This window comes from Fistularia commersonii, chromosome 1 (assembly GCF_037954325.1).
Source record: "Fistularia commersonii isolate RoL2024-O1a breed Wild chromosome 1, RoL_Fcom_v1.0, whole genome shotgun sequence".
NCBI classification, from domain to species: domain Eukaryota; kingdom Metazoa; phylum Chordata; class Actinopteri; order Syngnathiformes; family Fistulariidae; genus Fistularia; species Fistularia commersonii.
Window position 1 is genome coordinate 24,591,995 of NC_141284.1, and position 26,275 is coordinate 24,618,269.

The window sequence follows — 26,275 nt, forward strand, 5'->3', positions numbered from 1 at the left end:
TTTTGTGGGTTAAAAGTGTGTCTTCTAATCTCTTTACCCTTCGTAATTCCAGTCAGACTGTCAGCTGGTTGGTTTAATCCCCTCTCCTTGTTTTTCACCTTGTGAACAAATGCAAAGGTCTGGTCAACACCTTCTATTCACACAACAGCCAAATGGACTAAAACTTTGATTGCAGAAGCCTTAAGTGGCCCGGAAATGAGAGTTAGTGGTTGCCAGTAAGTAGATGCAATTGAATTGCAGTTTACTCCAGTGACCAAGATTTGTGTTGTCCAGCCATGAGTTCTGACACTCAGAAAGTAGTTGTATTTTTGATTATTATATTTCTTCTCTTTGTCAATGCGTGGCTTATGTTGCGGCTTGCTTTTTGATCGAACCAGGAACCTTTCGTGTAAATTTGTGGGACAATTATATCATAATCGAGTGGATCGATATCTCAAGGAAGAGAAGCATAAGTGACTTTTTTTTCCCATTTGTCCCATTTAATAGGTCCGTTCGTGGTTTGAACGCAAGTTTTCAGTTAAAACGATCATTTACATTAATGTTGAGTAGCTCGGGGAGGGTTTAGACCGCTTATCGAGATTAAACTTTTATTTTGAAAACCGGGAGCGGAAGTCGAGGTCAGCCGTTGAATTACCCGCCGGAGATCCTCCCATCAATTTATTTCCTACGCGGTTTAATAACGCCACTTAATTGATTTACACATCCTGTGGGGGGAGTTAAATGTTAAATGTGTAAGTACGTATCATGAAACGTCCTGAAGGCTCAAGTAGATGTAGAAAATTAAATATCCCACGTCGCCAATTTGCCTCCTGTATGCTTATAAATATATATTCATCTATGGACTGTACCGCAGGTTAGCGTTAGCAATTTGCTAAAGCCCACCGGAGTTAACCGTTAAAATTCTGGCAGAACCGGGAATAACCGAACAACAACACTACACGGCTGTTATCGTCGTGGTCTCGGCGATATTGTGACCGCCCCCTAAGCTGGACTAACGGGTTGACTCCATGACGAAGTCGGCGTACCTCCCGCCGGTTGGGCTGCTAGCCTAGCTGGTCTCGGCGCTGCCGGGTCCGTGAACGTCTCACGGAGGCTCCCGAGGGAGGGAGAGCGGGCGGGCGGGAGGGAACCGCGGTGCCGCGACCTTGAAGACGTCGTCATGGACCTGACGCGGCTGGCAGCGGACGCCGGCCAGTTCATCAACAGGGCCGTGCAGGTACACAAACAAAGTCGCTTCACATGGACTTAAAGAAAAGCTGTTGTTAATAGTGATTCTGTAAATGTTCGCTCCAGTACACGGGTGAAAGCCTCGGCCAGACGGACCGGACCGAATGGGACCCCGAACTGGAGCAGCTCCTAAACCGAGCAGAGGCCACTAAGACCCGGACGGAGCAGATCATCTCACAGACGGAGGTGTTACTCCAGCCGAACCCCGGTGAGACCATCATCTCTTAAGTCGCTTATGAAAACATTGTATAGCCGGTCAGTTCATTTGATACAATTGGGTATAACAGCGTAACATCATTGTATAGCTCATCAGCGTTATCCCTTTATAGTTGCCGCAGCTGCACATCCCCCTTGTTCTTAAAAATGGGCACCATCACTCTTCTTCTCCTCCATTCCTCTTCTCACTTTAAAATCCTGTTGAATCTTCTTCTCCTTTCGGATTTTCCCTTCAGGGGTCGCCACAGCAAATCAACCTTCTCCATCTAACCCTATTCTCTGTATCCTCCTCTCTCACACCACTACCTTCATATCCCCTCTCACTACATCCATAAATCTTCTAAAATCCTGTTGAATGATCTGGGTAAAACAGGAAGGATAGTGATTATATTGGTAGAAGGATGCTGGAATTGGAGGTCTAGAGGAAGGCCAAAGAGAAGATTTATGGATATAGTGAGAGAGGATATGAAGGTAGTCGGTGTGAGCAAGGAGGATGAAGAGAATAAGGTTAGATGGAGAAGGTTGATTCGCCTTGGCGACCCCTGAAGGGAAAAGCCTAAAGGAGAAGAAGAAGGTAAAACAGCTCTTTCCATTCTTGTCAAAATCTTCATGGCGTGGCAAATGGACTTGATTTTCTTCACGTGAAGACGTTTCTTCAGTTCACAACTGAAGAAACCCTTCGGATGAGGGGTGAAATGTTTTCAAGTGAAGGAAAACGAGTTCAGTTGCCGCAACAAGAAGATTTAGATAAGAATTTACCATTGCCCGTCTTGTATTATTTGAGCACTTATTTTCTTTATGATTAAGACATGCAAGGACTTGAAATATGTTAACATATAAAGGTTTCTTGAAAGATTTCTGGAAAAGTCAGAAACCGATTTGTTCCTTTGTCAAGGATTAAAGAAACCCAAGAAACAAACAAACAAATAAACAGAACAACATATTGTGTTTTATTTGCCACAATCTCATATAAGGTTGCTGTTTGCAAAATCCTCCCATACACTGTATTTAATATTTGTGCCTAATTCAAATACTCAATGACTTACAAGGGCCAAGTAGGATGCAAATACCACAGTAATGTAATAACTGCCAAAACCTTGATAATTATTTCAGTTCTCCAAATAGATAATGACCATAATGTAATACTTTGCCAAAAATATAATCAAATTTCTGAACATGTATGCAATAACTGTATGAAATATTGCCCGGATGTGCTTGGCTTTACTTTCTTGGGAATTGCCTCCTCAAAGATGAAAGTTTTGGAAATGGCCTCTGTGTATCTTTTTAAGTACTATGATCGATTATTTGTCTGGTGCTTGTCAAAGTATACAGTTATTCTATTTAACTACTGATAATTGTTTTACCCTTTATGTTTTTCTTTTGTTGTCCTGTTATACATTTTTTCTCCTGCTGTTATGCAAGGTTTTCCTCATCATTGATTTCAGTGGGAGCAACCTGGTAAAATAAAAGTTAGATTATCTTTTCAAAAATTATGGAATCACTAATTTGTAAAGTTATGACTTCATTACATTACAAAAAAAAAAAAAAAAGCAAAATAATGCACACAAATCTATATATATAGGGCTAGGGCAAGTCATTTATTGTTCTCCCTTATTAAGTACATCCAATAAGTCCTCTGTTTTTACTCCAGCATAACAGCTCAGATCACTGGTTGTTCTTTCCCCGTTAGACTCAGCTTAATGGAATTATCGTTGGATATGGTCTGTAATTAAATAAGAGGACCAGTGGACTGCCAAAAATAAACCCTCAAGGCTAGAGTTATTCAGCTTAAAGATTTCTTTTTAGCCTTTGCAGAATCTGCTCTTTTTACATCTTACCTGAATCTGCATGTAACAAGGGCCAATGTTTTCAGAAAGCTTCTGCCAAATTTTTCACTTTTCATAATGCTGATTTTTTTTAGGGTATTAAGGTTTCAGGGAGGTTGTTAAATGTTAATCCCATTGTTTTGACTGTTTAACTCCTTGTTGAGCAGGAGCGCGGCTTGAGGACCGCCTATATGAGCATCTGGAATGGAGTACACCCCCCCGACCACGAGCCCATGAGGTGCTGGGAGATCAAATGATTCAGGCTGGATTGGAGATGGGGACAAACACACCCTATGGTTTGTATGATTCAGATTTAAGACCTACATTTTAAATTCTTTTCCTACAGACACAAGAAAAAAACTCACACAAAGCCAAACACAAATGACACCTCATGTACAACAAACACATTAACACTTCTTCCGCATATAGCAGTGTCAATGCTGCTCACAAGCATTCAAAAACTTTTTTTTTTTTGTACTGCCCCACTACACACATCCCTATTTTGCACTACCTCCATCTCCAATTTCTACTGTTATCCGTGTGATATTTATATTTGTACATTCTCCAGGACACCTTAATCATTTCATTTTTACATCCCACATCTCCTACTGTACACTTGTTATTTCTATAACCACTCTCTCCACAAGTAGTTTCTTTTGTTCCTTTCACATTTTTATATTTTGTTTTTACATTTTGTGCATCGACTTGCTCATTTGGATCTTTATCTTTTATTTGCATATTCATTTCTATTATTACTATTTTCACACTTTTCTACCCCATAATGCTGCTGTAATAACTGAATTTCACCATCGTGGGATCAATAAATTCTATCATATCGTATCTTACTTTCTAATATGTTGAACTATATTTGAAAATATACTCCGCTTGATCTGCAATCTGTTTTATGATCAGGAGCGACACTACTCCGGTGCGGAGAAGCTCAGAGGCATTTCGGAGAAACCGAGAAGAAGTTTGTCCAAAGTGCTAACATTCACTTTCTTAATCCTCTCCGGTCTTTCACTGAGAGGGAATACAGAGTCATACAGGTATCACGAACACACATTTTCCCAATCATTGTGTTTGTTTGTTTTTTTTTTTTCTTTTTTAAAACTTTTTCAGATTAAAGGATTTCTTATGTACAGGTACTTTGTGAATTTGAATCCGTTTTCCCTGTGACTGTCCTCACAGGATGAGCGCAGGATCTTGCTGAATAAGCGCTTGGATTTGGATATAGCCAAGAACAGGCTAAAAAAAGCCCACGAGGCTGAACAGGAGTCAAGAGTGAGTTATGTGTGGAGAACGTTTAAACATTCTTTGAGGTTTAGACATGATGTGTCACAAATTTCCAAGCTCACATGATATACAAAACACTGAAAGTTATATGCAAGTTTTTTTTTGTGTGTGTGATCCGAACCTTACAAAGAAACAAAAAAAAGATATTAAATGGGGACTACTTTCAGGAAATTATTAGAAGCTGCAGGCGTTAGAAGAAGAAGAAGAGGCGTTGGTCACTAACAGCATAAAAACTCATAATGCAGACAAACTGTAACAAAGAAAGGTCTGGCAGAAAGTAACCCTTCATTCCCATGTGTTAAGTTTGGACTGAGACACACCATCAGTTTCAGCATGTCTCTTAAATGAAGTCCCACTTCTGAGTGTGTGCTGGATTTTCAAATTAGTTTGTTTATTCACATCATTACAAATATATTCTTGTCAAAATCTTCTTGTCGTGGCCACTTCTTGTTGAGCCTCTTGGATGAGGAGGTGAAACGTCTTCAAGTGAAGAATTTGAAGTCCAGTTGCCACGACAAGAGGATTTTGACAAGGATTCACCGTGACCTGGATGACTGAGAACCTCCACAGACATTTCAAATAAATGTTTTCAACAAGGAGGCCTCTAGGATGTGAGTTGGAATTATGTGTCAGCATACAGTGAATATCTAGTGCACCAAATACAATGTTGGACAAAATCATGGCCATTTAATACATTGATTAATTTTCAGCAATACAACTATCGGGTTCAGATAAAACATTTCTGTTCATTTCTGTCATTTTTGTCAGATGCTGAACGCAAGCCCATTGGAAGTTGACTACTTGTCACATGTGTCCTACATGTTCAGCTTCCTGCGTGTAAAATGGCTGAAGGTAAGTATGCCTCGAAAGTCCTGCACTTGTAGATTCACAGCTCAGGTTGCTTTTTAGTCACTGTCTCACCAGCATATTCTTTCATTCTCTTCAAATCAGATGTGGGCTCAGGAAATCTCACAGGTGAGTTCATCTTTAGATTGAGTGCACATAGACTGTGCATCTCAAATATTCTCCAAGCTCCAAGCATATTTTGTCATAGTTAATTCAATTTGCGTAAGTTGTTGTAAAACACATATTGACAGACAAGAGATTAGGGACTTTGATGTACTTAAGCTAATACGATTAATTTCGTGTGTGTGCCTGTATGCAGGCAGAAATGGAACTGAGGATCTGTCAATCTTTGTTCGACCGTCAGTCAGAAAATACAAAACAGCTTCTGGAAGGGATTAGCAGTACTCATGTAAGTATAGAACCAATACCGTTCCATGCTAAACGATAGTCCCAGTAAGTGTGTATTAAGTGGATTGTGATGTCCAGAACCCCATACTAATATGTTGTTGTTGTTTTTTTTAATTACTCTCATTTTCTTTGTTCTGTCAGACCAACCACTTGCAGAACCTGACAGACTTTGTAGAAGCTCAGGCCTCTTACTTCGCCCAGTGCAGCAAACATACACATGAGCTTCAGAAGGAGCTGGCGAGGTCTGTGCACTTCACTTTTCAACATATAAGTATATATGATATAAGTATTTCAATGAAATCCACTACCAGCTTAACAGCACTCTGATTTACAATAGTATTTGCCTTTATTTTTTTTTCATTATTTCATACAGTGGTCCCGAGTTATTAACACGAGTGCTATCAAAATCTTTGGCTCCTCATTTTCTCAGAAAAGAGGGAACATTTTCAAGGTCTCTCTAGACCAAAACAAGTCTGAAATGTAGATTTTATCACTCCGGAGATGATTCCTTTTTATTTTTTGAGAATATAGCAAGGTTTCTAAAGTCATCTGTGAGCAACATGATCCATAAAATGTATCTATAAGGCATACCTCATGCAACAGGTGTAAAGTGAAAGCGGCCAAAAATGACAAGCGGCAAATCATATTCGGTGTTTCACATCAGCAATTTGGTAATTCATTTGTTTCTCCTCACAGTCTTCCGGCCGTCCTCTGCTCCAACAGCTGGCAGTCAGCAATTACTCATGCAGCTAATGAGCCATCGACAAGCAACCGTGGAACAAATGAGCCGGTAGCTTTAAATGAGGTCACTCCAGTTCCCGTAGTGGTTCACCATCTTCCGGACTTTGACCAAGACACGTGGACAGCACAACCGCCGCCTATGACAGGGAAAAAAACAACAGATAACTCTGTAATCACACAGCCACTTAACCAGACAAATGATAACAACAACAACAACAACAACAACATCGCCACCACTCTCCCCGCTGACAACCAGGCAACAAGCCGCCCTTCAGCAGTCGACCCTGCAGTCAGTGACACTTGCACATCCAATTCAGATGCTCATACAACAAATCATACATCAGCAGTCAGCAGCAATACAGATATCCAGATCAGTGGAGCTACTTCTGACCCTCCTCCTACAAGCCAGACAGCACCAGTCAGTGTAACTCCTTTGGTCACCGATTGCGCAGGCAGTGGGCTGACAACAACAGCCCCCTCGCCCTCACAGCTCAGTGGAACTGCAGATGAGTCTCAAGCAGAAAATGCTAGTGAAACCCCGAGTGAGCAGTCCTCCGTTAATGGAGAAAATGGCCAGGAATCACAGGGCAATCAGGATGGGGCGTCCTCGGGGAGCCGAAATGGTCCTTGAAATAGAGCCTCTGCTGATTCAGAACACTGCTAATTGGCGTTGCATATCAGAGACTTAATTGTTCACTCCTGGAAAACAAGATTCTAACATGAGGCACAGGGGGTTTGTCAGATTGTCCCCTTAGGAGGCCCCTTTATGGTTCCTGACAACCTCTCACATATCCACCCCCACTGAGGGTCCTCCTATGTTCCAATTGTCATCTGGAACTCACCAAAGTGGATCTGCTAAGGGGCCAGGGTTTTCTCCTTTCAACTCACCAAGGATATTTTACAAAGCAGTCTTTATGCCCTTATAATTTCAGCTCGTACCTGCCGAGAGGTTTCTACCAAGAGACCTTTTCACAGTAACCCTCCACTGTATTTATTATCCTGTTTCAGCAAAAATCACTTGACTTATTATGTTGCTGTGTAACACTTAATTTCCCCAAAATATTCGATGAGTTTAAATGATATATTTAAAAAGATGAGAGCGACAGGTGAACGTTTGTCTGTATCTGGAGATGAACAATCAATAGATTTCTTTGACTATGTTGTTAGTTACCCCCAAAAAAAGTTGAATCCAGGGTGAAGTGAAAAGTAGTAGTTCCTCAGACGAAGAGGCTGGCCTGTACTCCAACTTATGTAGTCGTATCTTCCAGTCGCTGATCTCCTTACCTAATATTTTTAATGCGCATTCAGGTCAACCAAAGAACAAGAAATGCTCAGATCGCAATAGTATGATGTTGTCATAATCGTGGTCTTTCACACTGTGATATTGTACTACTCTCACTGTAGCCTTTAGCCATATTTATATTCTAATCATGTAGGATTATAATGACTGTTGAATATTACCGTTGCTGTAAATGTAATATTTTATGGCCAAGGTTTGACTGATAGATCTCTTGTGATCGTTTAAGTCAACATTTTGTGTAATTACGTGTTATTACGTACTTCAGTTTTGAGAAATGGGAGATCAGTTGATTATTGTGCCAAGTTTGTGTGAGTGCTTTTATGCAAATTCATGTGTAAGTCATTAGAAGCAGGAGAAAATTGACTGCCGCTACTTGCAAACACCCTCCAATCGACTCCAATCGACTCCCCGTGTAACTTGCCTGTCAGTGAGTTTGAGAAGACTAGAAGAGATTTATCAACCGGGGCTAATGCTTTTCTGTGCTACAGACCTGTGAGATTGTTCAGTTACACACTACCCGCTAGCGCTCAGCTGCAGTGCTCCGCCTTCATCTGTTCCATTGTTTCACACATGGTGGTCCTGCATCGATCCACAAACAAAAAACAGCAAAAAGCAGGCTTGAAATTAAGACTGACAGGGGACTGGACTGGTACTCAGTCTATCCAACTTTTTTTTTGGGCGCAGTCTTGATTTTATGTTAACCTGTTTGTCTCGATTACGATCCTTCCAGATCACGATTCAAAAGGAGCTGCCAGGCAGGAGGTCTAGTGGAAGACCAAAGAGAAGGTTTATGGATGTAGTGAGCGAGGATATGAAGATAGTTGGTGTGATAGAGGAGCATAGAGAGAGAGTTAGATGGAGAACATTGATTCTCTGTGGCGACCCCTGAAGGGAACAGCTGAAAGGAGAATATGTTGCACAGTTCAAGCTAGCTTTATCCAGCCCTAAAGATTATTTTCTAATTAGAAACATACTCCTTCAAGCCAAAACCCAAAGGGGTCTTGTTTGTGTTGTACAAACGGATATATTGAATTAAATAGTTACAGTACTTAAGTGTACCATGTTACTTGATGAATGAGGACTGGAAAGTATAAATATGCACAAACTACTATTGGCTAAAAAAAGTGAAATAACAAGTCAAAGCATCCTCTGTGAGTGTGATTTTGTGAGTCATGTTAAAACCATTCTATGTTTACAGCCCAAACCTACAACACCTTCAAATAAAGGTATGTGTGCATTTATGTTTGGCTCGTATTTCTTCAAGTTAAGGTCCTATTTTTTCCTATTGAAACAGCATGGCTTTGGTTTCAGTGTTTGAAATCCTGGCGAGTCGAAAATAAGTGAGGGCTGAACGGGACCTTTATGCTGCATGTTACAAAATCTTCTTTTTCACACACACTTTGGGTGTTTCCCCCTTTCACCTCCAGCACCCAACACTCATATCACATATTCACATTTGGCCTTCGACCCCCTTTAAGCTCCCACTAGGTGAAACACATTTCAGTGTCCAAATGTTTACTCTGTTCGTAGTCAGCCCTGCTATACTGTGGCGTGGGTCCACTCTGGGGACCCTGGATGGAAATATACATGTAACACTGGACGGCTGATGTAATCCCCCCCCCCCCCAGTCTACACTTTTGTCCCAAAATATAAGGTGTTTGGATAGCCGGAGTTTTCACATTCACTCCACTGCCAGCTCTATCTGCCCTTACCTACGCCTTGATTCACATGAGCTGACGTCACTTCAGAGCTGGCAGTTTGAAAGTGGAAACAAAGATGTAAAGGATGACGTGGTGCTCGAATCAAGCCTTTGTCCCACTCTCAAGGTGTTGCTGTTGCCGTTGAACCGTCTGGTTCCAGCCGGCCTTTCCGACCCAGACTGATTGACACCGACACAATTATCCCTTGTTTGAGACCTCGATCAAACCATCGAGTGGCCGTCCATTGATATTTTGAATGTCTCTAAGTAAATCCATCTTCCAAATCCATGTCATTAATTGTATTAACTTGCTACCAACAGATGTTTAACATCTGAGATTGTACATTGTACATGCCACATGAATGAAACAGTTTTTATTCCTATGATAATGAAAAATTTGAATACAATTTAGTTAGAGAGGGCCCTTTGGGTCTCAGTATTTTCGAGTGAGCCCAAATTGTGTGATACTGATTGGATTCCGGACCGAAGGGAAGCCTGCGGTTCAATAACGGCATTTGCACTTACATCACATCACCTTGTCCATTTCGTATTTTGCGAAGGCTCACAGGAGGCGCTGTCAGAACTACAAGACGGATTCAATAATGTTACACCCCTGCAACCTTTCCTCTGACTCAGCCGAACAAGAATAGATCCTCATCAATCTGTCCCCGGCCGCTCATGACTCTGCTTCCGCAAGACCCGTTTTCACTGATATGTTGAGTCCCTGCTGTTTTTTCCAGATTTTTAAAAAAAATTTTTTTTAGACATTATCCCACATTTCTTTCAGCAGATAACATTTCCCAGGAAGGAATGTAAAACCAGAATGATGGATGCTGTGTGATTAAAATAGGCAGATCAAGAAAGTGACAGGTTTATACTTGTGGAGCAGCACTTTGGGGGCTCTTTGTTTAATCAGACTGGATGAAGAAAAGCAGAATATATTTCAGACAATAAAAAATTAGTAACTGAATATAAATGTCAAGATACACACATAATGATGACTTTATTTGTAAATTGATCAGACGATCATTTCATAGACATTATATACAGTTTATAAAGTATTTATTGGTCATTTAACTGGATCAGTTATATTTTGGATTGTGCTATAAGCCACATGAAAATTTTATACATGTGTACAAATATCTTGTATGGCTACAAGGTAAGATAAGATGGATTTGATTGATTCCACAAGGAAATGTTATCGTCACAGCAGGACAAAAATGATCGAAGACTGTAATATAGACACTGAAAAATATAAAAAATATAAAAATATAAAAATTCTTGGGTTTTCTCCTCCTTGCAAACATCTTTCACCCAGTTTTCCGCCTGCACAAAAAACAACCCCCGATGCCTTTTTTTTCCCCCTGAAAGGAGAGCGCTGATTGTTGCTCTCTCCTAAAAATCCACCTCTCAGCGTCTCTAATACAGCATTCTTTTAATCCCCATTTTTCTGCTTCATATCCTGCTAGCCTGGAGGGTTTAATGCAAGGTGTGGCGTTCAGGTGGTGGTGATGGGGAGGTAGTAAATACCGTCTGGTGGCTGCTGATAAATGTTGATAGCGGGTCGTCATCATCCAAATAGCTTTATAACTGAGAATGACAAGTCTGTATCCCAGACACTGATAACAACCTGTTGAAAATGCCACCTGTTTATTACCCGGCAGGATTTTCATACCTCGTCAAGTTCTATTGTGACTTAACTGGTGTGCTGACAGCATCCTAACTTTGTTATGTTGTGTTTTGTGAGAGGACGGGGGGCAACTTATCTTTCAGCTCATCTCTTCCTCTGCATGTTCTTTTCCTGAGATAAAGCTGCCACCGCCGTTTCCATCCTTCACCCAGATTGGTCCCGTTACTTGCAAATAAATAGACATTGACAGTGACCGGCGGACGTGCTGATGTCTGCAGAGGAAACTGAGTCTGCAGAGCACGGAGGTCAAGGCTTTTCGTCTGACCTGCACCTTCTGACCAAACCTGTCTTTCATGATTATTAGGTTGGCGAGCTCTTCATTCTTACCCTTCTTCTTCTTCATCTTCCTCTTTTGGCTTTTCCCTTCAGGGGTCTCCACAGCCAATCAACTTTTTCCATTTAACCCTATTCTCTGTATCCTCCTCTCTCACACCAACTACCTTCATATCCTCTCTCGCTACGTCCATTAATCTTGTCTTTGGTCTTCCACAAGACCTCTTGCCTGGCAGCAGAATTTCCAGCATCCGCCTACCAATATACGCACTATCCCTCCTTTGTACATGACCAAACATCTAACATGTGCTTTTCCTCTGATAGACTCATTCCTGATCCTATTGATCCTGGTCACTCCCAAAGAGAACCTCAACATCTTCATCTCTGCAGCCTCTAGTTCCGCCTCCTGTCTTTTCGTCATTGCCACTGTTTCTAGTCCATACAGCATCGCTGGGCTCACCACTGTCTTGTACGCCTTTCCTTTCATTCTGGCTGTTAGTCTTCTATCACATAGTACCTCTGACACTTTTCTCCACCCATTCCAACCTGCTTGAACCCGTCTCTTCACCTCTTTCCCACACTCGGTTGCTCTGGACTGTTGACCATAAGTACCTGAAATCCTCCAACTTCTTGATCTTAACTCCCTGTAGCCTCACCACTCAACCCGAGTTCCTCTCACACATATATTCTGTCTTGCTGCGACCAACTTTCATTCCTCTCCTTTCCAGAGCATACCTCCACCTCTCTAGATTTTCCCCTTCCTGTTTTCTGCTCTCACTACAGATCACAATGTCATCTGCAAACATCATGGTCCACTGAGATTCCTGTCTAACCTCATCTATCAGCCTGTCCATCACCACTGTGACCAAGAAGGGGCTCAGAGCTGATCCCTGAAGAAGTCCTTCCTTTACCTTGAACTTTTCTGTTACCCCTACAGCACACCGCACCACTGTCTCACAGCTAGCATACATGTCCTGCACCCGTATAATATACTTCTCCACTCCAGACTTCCTCATACAATACCAGAGCTCCTCTCTTGGCACACTGTCATATGCTTTCTCTAGGTCTACAAAAACACAATGTACTTCTCTATTAGCATTTTCAAATCAAATGCTGCATCTGTAGTACTCTTTCTAGGCATGAAGCCATACTGCTGTTCACAAATGCTGACTTCTGCTCTCAGTCTAGTTTCCACTACTCTTTCCCATAACTTCATTGTATGGCTCATCAACTTTATCCCTCTATAGTTGCTACAGTTCTGCACATCCCCCTTATTCTTAAAATAGGCACCATCACATTTCGTCTCCATTCTTCGGCATCTTCTCACTCTCTAAGATCCCGTTGAATAATCAAGTCAGAAACTCTAACGCTGCCTCTCTTAGACACTTCCACACCTCCACAGGTATGTCATCAGGACCAACTGCTTTTCCACTCTTCATCCCCTTCAGTGCCTTCCTTACTTCACTTTCACTAATTTGTGCTACTTTGTGGTATACAATAGTCACTTCTTCTACCCTTGCCTCTCTTCAATTTTCCACATTCATCAGCTCTTCAAAGTACTCTTTCCATCTTCCATCACTCTTGTAGCATCTTTAAATACATTTCCCTCTATCCTTAATCACTCTGACCTGTTGTACATGCTTTCCATCTTTATCTCTCTGTTTCGCCAACCTGTATAGATCATTCTCACCCTCCTTGCGATCCAACTGAGCATACAAGTCATCGTGCGCCCTTTGTTTTGCCTTTGCTAACTCTATCTTTACCTTACATTGTATCTCCCTGTACTCCAGTCTGTTCTCTTCAGTCCTCTCAGTATCCAACTTCTTCTTTGCTAACCGCTTTCTCTGTATGAACTCTTGCACTTCCTCATTCCACCACGAAGTCTCCTTATCTACTTTCCTTCCAGATGACACACAAATACTCTCCTAACTGTCTCCCTGATAACACTAGCTGTTGTTGCCCAATCTCACCCTGACCACCCAGAGCCTTTTTCAACTTCTCCCTGAAAACCAGACAACACTCCTCCCTTTTCAGCCTCCACCACTTTGTCCTCTGCTCTGCCTTTGTCCTCTTGAGCTTCCTTCTCACCAGAGTCATCCTACAAGCCACCGGCTTTTGTTGTCTGTCTACACTCTCGCCTACAACTACTTTGCAGTCACCGATCTCTTTCAGGTAACCTCATAACCCGGTCCTTGGCCAATCCGGTATGATCTGGTTATTATGGTTGATTCTGCTCCTTGCCCCCCTGAGGCTGGCTCGCGGAGACACCGGCCAGAGCCGCCCTGAGGCTGCATTGAGCTCTTCATTCTTACACCCTTAATGATAAATCATCAGTGTCACTAGGCAACCGAATACCATCATAATCCCAGAGTGGGTTTTTTTTTTCCGTGTTACTTAGCAACAAAGTCTAATGCCAGATGATTGGAATATACTCATTGCCACCTTGAAATGTGACACTGACTCTGCTGTGCTGCAAACACTTTGGCTCGTAGGTCCAGTGGTGATACATAGGTGACACGGGGTGTGAACAATTCATCCACATCCAGATTGTTTGCAGAAGGAAACAAGGGGGCGGCTGTGGCTCAGTTGCCCCACCCCTCTAATCGACAGCTTGGCGGGTCGATTCCCAGCTCCTCCTACCGCCAAAGGAATGCGAGCGTGTGTGTTTGAACGTAATCCAGTGAGTGTGAAGCACTTTGAGACCGCATGGTGATGAGCAACTAAGGTGACTATGTAATCCCGGTGTCGATACCAAAATGTATTTTTTTCCAAAACCCCACATGAACTGGCACCTGGGTACAGCTCAGAGATTCTTCATGCCTCAGTTAAAAGTCAGAGAGCTCTTAAGTCATTTTGTGTTTCTTCTTACTTGAACCCTGAACTTAGGTTACAACAAATACTACAACATCAAGCGTTTCATGTCAGTCATCAGCCGCAAAATGATGAGCCGCCTGTATGGGAACGCGGTCAGCTTCTCCCGTAACTGGAACATAAATAGAACGATCGAGCATATATTAAACATATCGTTTGCATAGCAACGAAAATAGAAATAACTTTTAATGTATTATTTCAGCCAAATAATTAAATAAAGGGTCCAAGAATAGAGCTGTGGGGAACACCACATGAGAAGTTCAGACTGAAAATAGGTCAAGAGTGCTGTCCTAAATGGAGAAAAAAAAAACTTGGGGGTGAAAAATGCATAAACTGCAGAGTTCAATCAAGTCAAATAAAATTCGAGCTGGTTTAGGAACACTGAAACAACTCATTGTTTTCAACCGAGGAGCCGTTTCTTCTATCAGCCTGGAAACTTGGGTGAGTTTCTTCACAAAAGCTTCTTATTTGGGTTTAATATGTGTTGATGATGAACATTTTTCATTCAAAGCTGCTGTTTATGGAGACCAAGATGCGCTCCAGCGTGTTTTTAAACGGAGCAGTTATTGACTCGATTTTGCGAACCGAAAGCCCAAAGCACCTCTCTAGAATTTAGCTGACAGGTGCAGAAGTTCACGTGTGGGCCTCCTTCTCTGATTATGGCATCGACATTGGCTTGAAATGTGACGACGAGGCAGGTAGTTCATCTTAAATAATGATATTCTTTGTCCGGGGAGTGAAATGGACCACGTTGACGTCTACTGCAATTCAGTTTCGAAAAGATGCAGTTATAGCTCCGGCTGCTAAATCGATCTCCATCTGCTGCTAAGAAGCAAGGTCATTTTCAAGTATTGTTTTAAAAGCTGTTCTTTTCTTTTACACAATATGGCCAAAGCCGTGTGAAGGTCAATATGGTCACTGTCCCGGAACTTAGTGCGTGTTTAAAACAAATGTGCCCGGTCATAAAACCATGAAATCAAAATTCAATTTTCAGCGGTAGGTTGGCCATTGAAAGAAAACGATGATGTTGTTCTATTTCCTGGCAATCTGAGGTTTTCAGTTAGATCGGCATGATGCAAATGAATCGAGAAGCATCTCCAGGGGGTTCCTCAATATGAGGGTTCCCCCACCCTCCACCCCCAAAACAGGCTATTTTTGCCATGAGTGTTATGAAAGAAATTACCTTTTTGTTATTGCTCTGCTAATTTCCTGGGGGTGAAATTCGCCCTGGTTTAGTTTTTGTCAATTTTATCTTTCATTTTGTAATATTTTCCTTTTTTTTCTTGTCGGAAAAACAACAGCTCTGTAAATGTTATCTCAAAATGTGTCATATTTAGAAAAGTAATTGCCAAGAAAAAAGAAAATCACTTATAATGTAACATCATACATAGAATAGAGCTATTATTTGAGTGTGTGTTGCACGCAGTATTTATGTGTTCAAATGCCCCCATAGAGAGTGGAAGTCATGAGTTCCTGACACTTTTATTACTGGGCCTAGAAATGTTTGAGAACCAATCAGCCAGTGTAAATATGACCGTGACAGTGCGTTGGAAGTGTGAGCAGAGAGGGAAAAAAAAACGGCGCTGAGTGTTTCATATGGAGGCAACTTACGGGTTTCTGTAAAATGTGCACACATTCAAACCATCCGCCGTTTAACTGGAGTCTCCCTCTCCTCTTCATCGCCCTTTTTTCCACTCCGACCCTCTCTGTGCTCCTCTCACGTCCCCCCCCCCCCCCGTGATGCCTCTATTTCCCGCTCAGTTTAACTCTTGACGCATTACCTCCACTCGGCCTCCACATCACCCCCCACCACCACCACCTCCGTCTCGCCCTCCCTGACACCCTCCCTTTTTTTTTTTTCCTCCCTTTTGCTGAGTTTATAAGTCAGCGGCCGCCAACAGTCGTCTCAGTGTAAACAGCTTTACCGAAGGCGGTGAACAAGAAGTGCAGCCGGACCTCAAACTTCAACTTGAACATAACAGATCTTGAATCCCGGGCTGACACGCGGCGTCATGTGCGCGTGGAGGATCTGGCCTGTCCTGTGTGTGCTCGGCTGCGTCGGCGCATCCTTGTGCGCCGATGACGCGGAGTACGACGGGGACTACGAAGAAAACTACGAAGAAAACTCAGATAATGAGATTTCACAGGATGGCCGCGAGGGTATGTCGGGTTTTGTGTTGTTTCTTCCAAACTCGTACAAACTCGTTAATTATGAGTATCTGTTGTCTGTATGCAAATTCACATCTTCATGGCTACTATGCTTGTTTTAGTCGACAGAAAGGGGGCAGAGCGTGAAAATATCGGGATCTAAAATGTTCAAATAAATTGAAATATTGGCAATGATAATAATATTTTAAAAGAGAACGCGACCATACAATAACAGCACAGTGAATTAAGGCGTGTTAATCCAATAAGATGTTGGAAAAATATTTGCTACGTAGTTGCAAAATGTGTCAAGTTGTCATTTGTTAAAGGTCATATTGCGAATGTGATTGTTTGAGATGGTGCTGGATATGAAAATGTATTAACCTTATGAAAATGCATTAACCTTTATTGAATACCAGGCTCTTACCTAAGTCTTTTGTGAGTATTTGCATCTATGAATGTTAATTAGGATGATGAACATGTGTTAATTAAGATTAACAAATGGGGAAGTGAAGCATTTAGGAGCATTGATTAAGACACACACACACAAACACACACACACCCACACACACACACACACCAAAGGAAGCTGCTGTCATGTTGCACTGACATTGCGAAACTATATCTTAATTAAAACTTGTATTAAATGCAGACTTCTTAACACGTGTTATATTAACAAATATTGTATTTTGTATTATACACCTAATTTTGCTTGTATCTTGAATAAATTCTTACGATAAAAAAATGATGCATTTGTGAGTGATTAGTGTCGAATCAAAGTATCTATATTTTACGTGTGTTACCTTGATTTTTATATAAATCCTTGTCATCTCTATCCTTAGCGGACTCTCAAAATTCACCATGCCAGACAGCGGATTTCTCCCGCTGGGAAAAGGTTTTCATCGCTTTGGAGGACGCTCACATGAGGCAGAACATGCTCCTGGAGTCAGTGGAGAAACATTGTGGGGGAACGGTCTTTCTCAGGAGGCAGATGGACCAAATGGCCAAGGGGACGTGCCAGCAGTGTCTGCCCGGCTTGGTGTCAGCGTGCCACAGGCAAACCGAGCGAGCCGTGCTCAAACTTCAACACGGCTTGGTTGAGCTACGGGAGGAAGGCGAGGAGAGGGCGAGGGGGTTGAACGCCACATTGCAAACGCTGCTGCGCACCATCCGGGGAGACGGTGTCCGGCTGGGGCGACCGGAGGGCAGCGGGGTGAGGTCCTTCCCGTCCGGCGTGGAGGAGCGGGAAGTGACTTCACCGCTGGACGCGGCTTCTCTGGAAAAGGCACTGGTTGCCGTAGCAACAGAGCTGCACGGGATTCACCTGCGGCTGAGCAGAGCGATAGAGCAAACGGGATCGGGGAAGAAGGCCAGAGGAGACACATGAGAGAGACGAAAAACAGGGGAAAAAAAAACCCAAACGGTTTTTATATGTACTATAAATACTTCTTAAATGAATAAAACAAATGACACAACTTAATTACTCTTACGGAAAGGTTTCCTCCCTCCTCCCGCACAGCAATTAACCCCGGATCTTTGTTTTTATGTTTCCGCTCTGGCGACGGTTTAGTCGTCTTCAGCGAGTCCGAGCGGCCGCCATCGTTTAAGTTACATGTGTTTACTCCTGTATATTCGGCACCAAGGAGAAAACGGGTGAGTGATTTTGAATAATATTGGATTGTGAGCAGGCCTCTCCCAAATTCTGAGCGCTTTGATGCTTTGACTCCATGAGTGTTGATGTAAACCCGCTCCCAACCAACCGCACACACACACACACACACACACAGATGCACACATTTATTGTTAAAACCCCACAGAGCATCCTATGTTGACATTCACAGTTGGAGCGCAACGGTGCTAGTTTTTGTTCCACGTTACCTCTTTGTTGTTTTTATCATATAATTATTACTTTATCACAGATGGGAGGGTTTTTTGTTTTGTTTTTTTTACATTTCTGGTCGCTGGATGTATATCCGAAAACAAAAGCACACGGACGAATTTTGATAAATCAGAATAGTTTTATTTAAATCCAATGTCACAGATGTAATAATTGTGTAACAATGCATGAAATAATGAAAACTAAAAATATACCCTAGACACCATCTTTAACAAAATCTCATAGTTTTGTGCTGCAAGCCATTTTTTAATAGAAAAGTTTGTTTTTGGAGTTTTGGACATTTTTGGAAATTTTCTGTGCCAGTCTGTCGTTAGTTTCTGTATTTAGGATGTTTTAATCGCAGAAATACTTTAAACAGACGTTTACAAATGGATCTTTACGAAGTATTTAAATACAAAGTGTACTTTTTAAGACTTATGGAAATCGGAATTGACATGTTTCTTCATCGCAGTTTTTCTGAAAAGCAGCATTAAGTTGTAAGTTTGAGTTTCTTATTGGTTTGTGTGAAAAACTAATGTCACCGAAACATCTCGGGGATACATTTTACGTCTGCGCATTAATGCCTGACCAACCAGGCAGGATGATTTATATGCAATAAACCCAAATATTTTTCAACAGTTTCTCTTTTATTAACTTGTCAAATGTTTGCGGTCCTCAGTTGCTTCAGTTTTATTATCATTTCATCGTGATGAAGCATTTATTCTGAAATTCAGGCGTGCCGGTGAATCTGAGCTGACACTAAAATGGATTCACCACAGTGTCTGGCCTATTTTAATGAGGAGGCGCTCTTGTTATTGTTATCTTTGCCGTGTTGAGTTGCTTTCAAGGGCTGAAGAAAAACCTCAAGAGGAGAAAAATAAAATGGTATATAAAATCGAGAAAGAAATCACGCTTGTTTTGTAATGACTGTTCCTGCCCGGAGGATGGGGGTTTTTATCCACGGGGGGTCCGGTCCAGTCGCGTTTCACCGGCAAACCTTTCATGTGTTGTTTTTGTCATCGGCTATCGCTCTCCCGCTCCCCCGCTTCTTATCTGTAAGCCAATTCCATCATCTTCTCTCTCTACACCCATTTATCTTCCTCTTATTGTGAGTCTCACACCTCTCTGTTGCTTCCCGACTCCTGTTTACTCTCTCTCTCTCCTTTCCTCCACAGCAGCACCTGCATCAAAATAGATGCCCGGATCGGCCCGGCTTGGCCGTTAGGAGTGATTGATATCCCGGCGAGAGGAAGCAAATATAATAACACCCACGTACGGTCTTAAAAAAAAAAAAGCGAGATCTCGATTATGAATGACATTCACGTTCACCGTTGAGATTTTGATGTCGATTCACGTATTCATGTTAACAGACGACACGATATCGGCACTTTCTCAAAAAAAAAAAAGAGGACAATACAAAATTGATGAAGCTCCAAATAACATTTAGCGGTCTCTTTTTTTTTAACTTTCTGACAAATGGAGTCTCACTGAGGTGAGCGCCGGAAGTGTGGCGAAGAGGGAGGTGTCTTATTTAATGGGCGAATCGAGAATCTCCTCATATTCTTCCCTTTGGCGTCTTCCGCCCCCGCGGGAGGGGAGCAGCTTCATGGCGACGAGCCAGCCGACGCTCAGGACGACCATCACGTTCCCGACGACCTCGGGGGCGGTGGGAGCCGTCGGCAGCACGGCGAGATGCACCAGCATGGCCACGGGGACCTCCAGGCTTTGAGAGGCGGACACCAGAGCGGGGTGAAGTCGAGCCAGGGCGTGGGTCGTCCCTAGAAAGGCCGCTGCCGAACAAGCCACCAGGCCCAGGACCAGACCCCAGGCCGGGGCGTCGCCGGGCCAGGACCAGCCCTCCTGGAGCAGGGCCAGCGAGCCGGGAGCCAGGACGCAGCCCGTCCAGCTCACGGTGAAGAGCGCCGTGCCGACTCCCACTCTCTCCTTCAGGGAACGGTATCCGACCAGCGCCAGAGCCATCCACAGCCCCGCGAGCGCGGAGAGAGACCATCCGAACGCGCCCTTCCAGAACACAACCGGGTCAATGGGGGAATCCGTATTGCTCTCGTCCGCCGTGGGGAGTAAAATCAGCCCCAGGCCGCAGAGACCCGCCGCTACGGTGATTCCATCGGCGAGTCCCAGACGCTCCTCCAAGAGCAAGAAGGCCAGAGTCGCAGACAGCGCTGTGGTCGCCAAGCGCCAAGTCGTCGTGGCGTTTCCGGAGGAGACGAAGGTTAAGGACGAGTAGGCGCAGCAGAGGGAGAGGGAATAGGTGACGCCGTAGCAGAGCAGGCGTAGACGATAGCCTTCCGGTCCCAAAGGGTTCTCCCCCTTGTGGAGCGGTACGGCCAGCGATAAGAGCTGGATGATGGATCGAACCAGCAGCAGGAAAAGGGGCCCGAGGCCGAAGCGTTCAGAGGCCAGTCGGGTGAGAACGATCAGACAGCCGTGAGCAAGAGCCGCCCCGAGCAGCCCCACCCAGGTGAACCGAGACGCTGACACCGACGCCTCGCCGAAACTCGCCAGCTGTTCCCCCACGCCCCGTCCGGACCCGGACCCGGACCCGGACCCCCTCGCGGCTCTGGCCGCCCCGTCGCTCCCGTCCCCTCCTCCTCCTCCTCCTCCTCCTCCAGCAGCGGCGTGAGGCTTGGCGGTCGCGCCCTTATCCTTGTCTTTGGAGCCGAACAGAGCGAGAGGCCACCGCCTGCCCTCCGTCAGCTGCTTCCTATCTGACGTCTCCTCCAGGAAGGAGCCGAAGTCCTCGAAAGACGGAGCATCGTCGTAGCCGTCGTCTCCGGGCTGGGGGAAGTGTGTGTGCACTCCGGGTTGAGGGGAGTAAGGAGTGTGCGTGGCATATTTGGCTGTGACAGTGTGGGGGTGGATCTTTACTCTCTTCTTGGAGCCGCTCAGGAGGTGAGTGGACTCCATGGCGATGACTCGGAGGGAACAGACACCTGCGAGGGAAGCGGAGGCACACTTTTTAGAGATACATCCATATTTGATACGCTCTCTCTTCACAGTGACACTTGCTCTATCCATCCCTCCCTCCCTCCCTCTGAGAAGTCACTTGATATTCATATATATTTCATATTGAGGTTAATAATAGCAAGGGCTCCCATCTTCCCATCTGTCCTGCATGTGGGAGGATAGATTCGGTAGAAATGCATCGGTTTAGCGGGTCTTCGCGGGTAATGCAACCTCGTTTTGAGGGTTTGGAGATTTTCAGCGCTGACAGTTACATAAGCACGTCCCTCTCGCCTCATTCGTCTTTCCCTCCACCGGAACCGATTCATTCCCTCGTCGTTCCGTCTTTGTCTCTCGACAGACGTTTCAAGATAAATGTTAAAATACTGTTCATGTCTAGCGTGATGCTCGGCCTCCTGTTAGAATTATATGCATGTCAGCTTTCCATGAAATGAAACTATTATCAAACAGCTTTCTGTTATGGCTGCTGCCAGCTGGTTCCCATCACTCCCCCCGCAACCCCGTTCTCCGTCTTTCTGACATTTCTCCTCCGTGTCCGCCTTTTTATGGATGCCAAACTGTGAGGTAAGAATAGCTCCTCGCAGCAAAGCGGTATAACGGCACAGGTGCAGCGCCGTGTCTCGGGTTGTAAGACCCCGAGGTAGTTTGCTGGTTCATCTGCGGATTCTCACACGTGACATCATGTTTATGGATGCGGCGTACGAAGGCCTTATAGCCCTCCAGTTGCAAGATACGTTTCAATGGAAATTTGGCCCGGTAAGGTGGGATTTTTTTTTTCCTTGCCCTTAGAAAACTTGCTTCTTCCGAACACATACATACATTCATTCATTCATTATCCATACTGCAAGGCCTCATATGGACACACACAACATTCACTCTCTCATTCACATGTCATACACAGATATAACCATTCATTGTCTTATTCATATGTCATGCAGGCAGATCTTACTCTCTAATTCACACCATACATATATAAAATTCATTATATCGAGACATTCATTCATTCAGACATCATACAGCGACATAAAACTATTTACTCTCTCATTCACACAGCCTTTCGAGAAATGCAAACATTCACCCTCTTATTCACATGACATATAGAGACATGCATCCATCATTCATTCACATATCATATATAATTCATATAATATTTTTGTGTCCTATAGAGAAATTCAACTATTCACTCTTTCATTCAGATGTCATATACAGACATGCACCAGTCATTCATTCATACATCATATAGAACAGCGGTTATTATTATTATTAGTAGTAGTATTATTGTTATTATTTTTTATGCAAGTCTGCACAATCTTTTTTCTTTTGAAAAATGACCGAATTTTCCATCTATGACTCACCCTTGACGCATGTCTAGGTCACGTGAAACATTAACGCTAATATTTAACCCACAAGCAAGCAAAATGAGTAAAAAACAGACGTCTTTGAAAGGCCAAGAGAGGAGGAAGAAGAAGAGCTCATGACCACCAAGAAAAAAAAGCTGCATCTAACAGACATTACCAGGAGACCGTCTTAGAATATGGATTCATTGTGGAAGCCGGCCTAATATGCGGCAACCGGCCGTCCAACGAGGGGATGAAGCCTTCAAAACTGCTTCGCCACTTGGAGACTGAGCGCCCTGCATTAAAAAACAACCCTTTGGAGTATTTTGAAAGAAAAAAGCGTTTTATTAATGTGAATATGTATTTATTCGCCACACTTTGAAGGCCGGTCTCGGAAAATGTTATCACATTAAACCGGCCCGTGGTGCAAAAAAAGGTTATAGATCAAGGTTGGGCAATTATTTTGGCTGGCGGGCTAGATTTCTCATTTTATTTTTTATGTGCGGCCCAACTCAGTATCATGTAAACTGGACAAAATGAAAATTGCAATTTCAATATTTAAATTTTTTGGCATTTTATTGAAACTTTAAAATCATTAATGATCACATAAATGTACCGACATTATTTTGTATGTAATCATCCATATAACATTAAACAAGAGGAAAAAAATAAGGCGTTTCTAAAGTCAATATTGATTGAGAATACCTATTAAAATATTCAAAGAAAATAGTTTGGCGGGCCAGATAAAAAAAATAAATAAATGAAAAAAAAAAACGGGTTGTAAAATGCCAAGGTCTGCTATAGATAGAGACATACATCAGTCATTCATTCACATGTCATATAAAAAATTCACCATTCACACTCATTCACATTTCACATAGAGACATATATCAGTCAGTCATTCACAAATTATATAAAGACGTACAACCATTTCCTCTATCATTCACACGGCCTACAGAGACACAACCATATTTAAAAACGCATATTTTTTTTCCAATGTGGGTTAACAATCATCACGCCAGTGCAACATTAACGCTCATAGCTGCTCTTTGAGGCTTCAATCAGATAATCAAGAGAGGAATTAGGGCTTCATTATCCTGCACAAAGGCTTTTCAGTGGTCTGGAGTTCAAACTCGCCGGCTTTCAGTTGTCAGGTGGGTACCTGTCTCCTTAAACCTTTCTCCCCTCAGTATTCAGCTGCATTACACGCAGTCCGAAATGAAGGTGCATTGAGAGAGATCGGAAGATCCTGTGGATTTGTGACACGTTTCAAATGAACCATTATGGAAATGAGTTTGACTTGTCGTCGTCAAGTCCGACCCGTTTTTCACTTTGACGAATATTTCACTCAAAAAGGAAATAATTCCAGTGTGTAGTTTACAAAAAAAAAAAAAAAACAGCCGATGACGCCCGACGACGCAAATGTGACACGTGCGCCATTTCCCCAATTTTTGAAGGAGATCGTGTGACGTTGAAATGGATCTTATGGGTAAAACGCAGGCGGGAATCGAATCTAAAAATATCGGCATCGATGCGAAACGGCTCCTGCTCATGACGGACAACCTTGAAAGAAAAGGAAATGTGTTCTGTTATAAAAGCAGCAGTGCATCTATCTGCAATCTCCCGAGCGTCATGGAAACGTTACTCCCCTTGGAAAAAAGGTCAGGAGCCACAGCAGTGATTTGACACCAAAGCGTATTTGAAAATGTAATATGATTTCATGCTAGATATGCTTCCTTTTTTCTCCAACAGGCATCATCTTGTATGTTTATTTTTACTTTTTAGTTTCATATCCCGGCTGCAGATTAAATGCGAGCGGTGTAAAAAGCTTCTGGGTGTTTTCAGCTGTGTGTTGACTGACAGCCTGTTTAAATCACTTGATTCAGCAGTAGAAATGAAAAACGAAGAAATGAATCAAGTCGGTTTTCACGAAACTGGATCTGTTCCTGCGTGAAAACACGACCCAGACGTAGATCAGGAGGTCTCGCTCTCAGACCGATCTCTTCCCGGCCATAAAATGTCCTGGGTGATGCAGCGAGCCTCTGCAATGCTGCTCCTGCTGCTCCTGCTTTCAAAACCTTCACCATTTACAAATAACTGAAAAATAATAATAAAAAATATTTTTCTTATTTTAAAATGAGCCACCACCATCTACCAGTAGACCTGCAGGCTGGGTGGGCAGAATCTGTCAGAAATTAAAAAAAATATATATATATTTATATCTAATATGACATTTATGTGCAACCTATCTATTCATTACATTTGATCACAGACCTAAATGCCATTCATGTCTTTAAAATAAATAACACTAGAAGCCAGTTTAATCTTAATTTCAAATGCCAAAAATCCAACCAAATAGTTCTGCCAAATATTAGATTCTACAGAAAAAGGAAAAACTCACTGGTATGCAATTGTGTGAAGTGATTACAACATTATTGTGTAAATGTTGCCCCTGTTAGGTGTGTGAGGGAGAGTGTGTGTGTGTCGGGGTGGGGAGGGGGGGGGGCGTCGTTATCGTCAAGGTTATCGTGGTGAGGCGACCGTGTGACGCCAAGGGTTTCAAACACACGCACGGCTGAGCAAGAGGAGGAGGTGATGCCTGAAATCAGTCAGTCAGTCACTTTGCCATCATTCCCCCTTCAACCCTTCTCGGGGGCGTGGACGTGGACGTGGACGCGGACGCGGTCTGGAACCCGCGAAACACTTCTTTTTGTAAAGGGGGGGGGGGGTGCCAGACTCGTCCTGAGACGGCGCCAATTAGAGACGGGCGTTATTACATGGTAATTACAAGGTTATAACCAGTAATTACACCGGATGTCTTGTTATTAATAGTCTGTTTGAAAGAAATTAAAACACACACACACGGACACACACACACACACACACACACACACACGATCAGTTCTCACCTGTTTTCCGGGTCCTTGCCGGAGGGGGTTGGATTCACTTTCGGCCAATTTCAGTCATCGACGCTCCATCACCTCTTCCCGGCCATTTGGTCTCCAGCATCCAGCATCCAGCATCCACCCATCCGCCCTCCTTCTTCCTTCCACCCGGTCTCTCCGTGCAGCTCTGCGTCACCTCAAGGGCACCTCACTCAGCTCGACTGCGGGGAGTAGATGTGCGCGTTTTGTGCGCGACCTTCTGCTGCTGCTTCTGCTGCTGCTGCTCCTCCATCACTCGTCCGAGTGCTGCCACAGCCTCACCGGAGGGAGAGAGAGAGGGAAAGAGAGAGAGACAGACTGATAATGACGTCTGAGCATGCGTAACGTGCATGAGTATTGCACATGATTTTTGTATTACATGCTTATGCATGTTTTCCCCTTGAACACAACCTCAATAGAATCCAAGTAAAAAAAAACAACAAATAAATGCATAAATGTAATATACCATCCATTTTTTTTTTTTTTTTTTTTTTTTGATAAAAATCTTTCCTCCAAGGTTTCAGACCATCAGCTGCAGGTGTAGGAGACGGTGGCGAGACCGACAGGAAGCAGAGCTGGTGGGAAGCGGGGAGGAAGATGAGGAGGAGGAAGGATCAG

General features: G+C 43.3%; 3 protein-coding genes across 3 annotated transcripts; 2 read left to right on the forward strand and 1 right to left on the reverse strand.

Annotated features, from left to right (window-relative positions):
• The first annotated feature begins 110 nt into the window (after positions 1 to 110).
• On the forward strand, positions 111 to 9,098 carry LOC147237938 (endophilin-B1-like). The gene is made up of 10 exons (XM_086156221.1): positions 111 to 1,216; positions 1,294 to 1,435; positions 3,437 to 3,565; positions 4,182 to 4,315; positions 4,458 to 4,550; positions 5,331 to 5,414; positions 5,514 to 5,537; positions 5,728 to 5,817; positions 5,958 to 6,058; positions 6,513 to 9,098. Exons 1-10 carry the CDS (start codon positions 1,160 to 1,162, stop codon positions 7,186 to 7,188), a joined length of 1,530 nt encoding a protein of 509 aa, XP_086012347.1. The 5' UTR covers positions 111 to 1,159; the 3' UTR covers positions 7,189 to 9,098.
• A 7,116-nt stretch (positions 9,099 to 16,214) lies between these two features.
• LOC147237939 (pentraxin-related protein PTX3-like) lies at positions 16,215 to 18,533 on the forward strand. Its single transcript, XM_086156280.1, has 2 exons — positions 16,215 to 16,550; positions 17,378 to 18,533. The coding sequence occupies exons 1-2, from the start codon at positions 16,403 to 16,405 to the stop codon at positions 17,920 to 17,922; spliced, it is 693 nt and encodes a 230-aa protein (XP_086012406.1). The 5' UTR covers positions 16,215 to 16,402; the 3' UTR covers positions 17,923 to 18,533.
• slc35g2a (solute carrier family 35 member G2a) lies at positions 18,534 to 26,057 on the reverse strand. The gene is made up of 2 exons (XM_086156268.1): positions 25,643 to 26,057; positions 18,534 to 21,365 (listed from the first exon to the last, which is right to left on the reverse strand). Exon 2 carries the CDS (start codon positions 21,337 to 21,339, stop codon positions 19,939 to 19,941), a length of 1,401 nt encoding a protein of 466 aa, XP_086012394.1. The 5' UTR covers positions 21,340 to 21,365; positions 25,643 to 26,057; the 3' UTR covers positions 18,534 to 19,938.
• Positions 26,058 to 26,275: the final 218 nt, after the last annotated feature.

Coding starts and splice junctions, on each gene's coding strand:
- slc35g2a (XM_086156268.1), bottom strand. CDS start 21,339: ATGGAGTCCACTCACCTCCTGAGCGGCTCCAAGAAGAGAGTAAAGATC.
- LOC147237939 (XM_086156280.1), top strand. CDS start 16,403: ATGTGCGCGTGGAGGATCTGGCCTGTCCTGTGTGTGCTCGGCTGCGTC. Junction 16,551..17,377: donor TTCACAGGATGGCCGCGAGG/GTATGTCGGGTT, acceptor CTCTATCCTTAG/CGGACTCTCAAAATTCACCA.
- LOC147237938 (XM_086156221.1), top strand. CDS start 1,160: ATGGACCTGACGCGGCTGGCAGCGGACGCCGGCCAGTTCATCAACAGG. Junction 4,551..5,330: donor AGGCTGAACAGGAGTCAAGA/GTGAGTTATGTG, acceptor CATTTTTGTCAG/ATGCTGAACGCAAGCCCATT. Junction 6,059..6,512: donor CTTCAGAAGGAGCTGGCGAG/GTCTGTGCACTT, acceptor TTCTCCTCACAG/TCTTCCGGCCGTCCTCTGCT.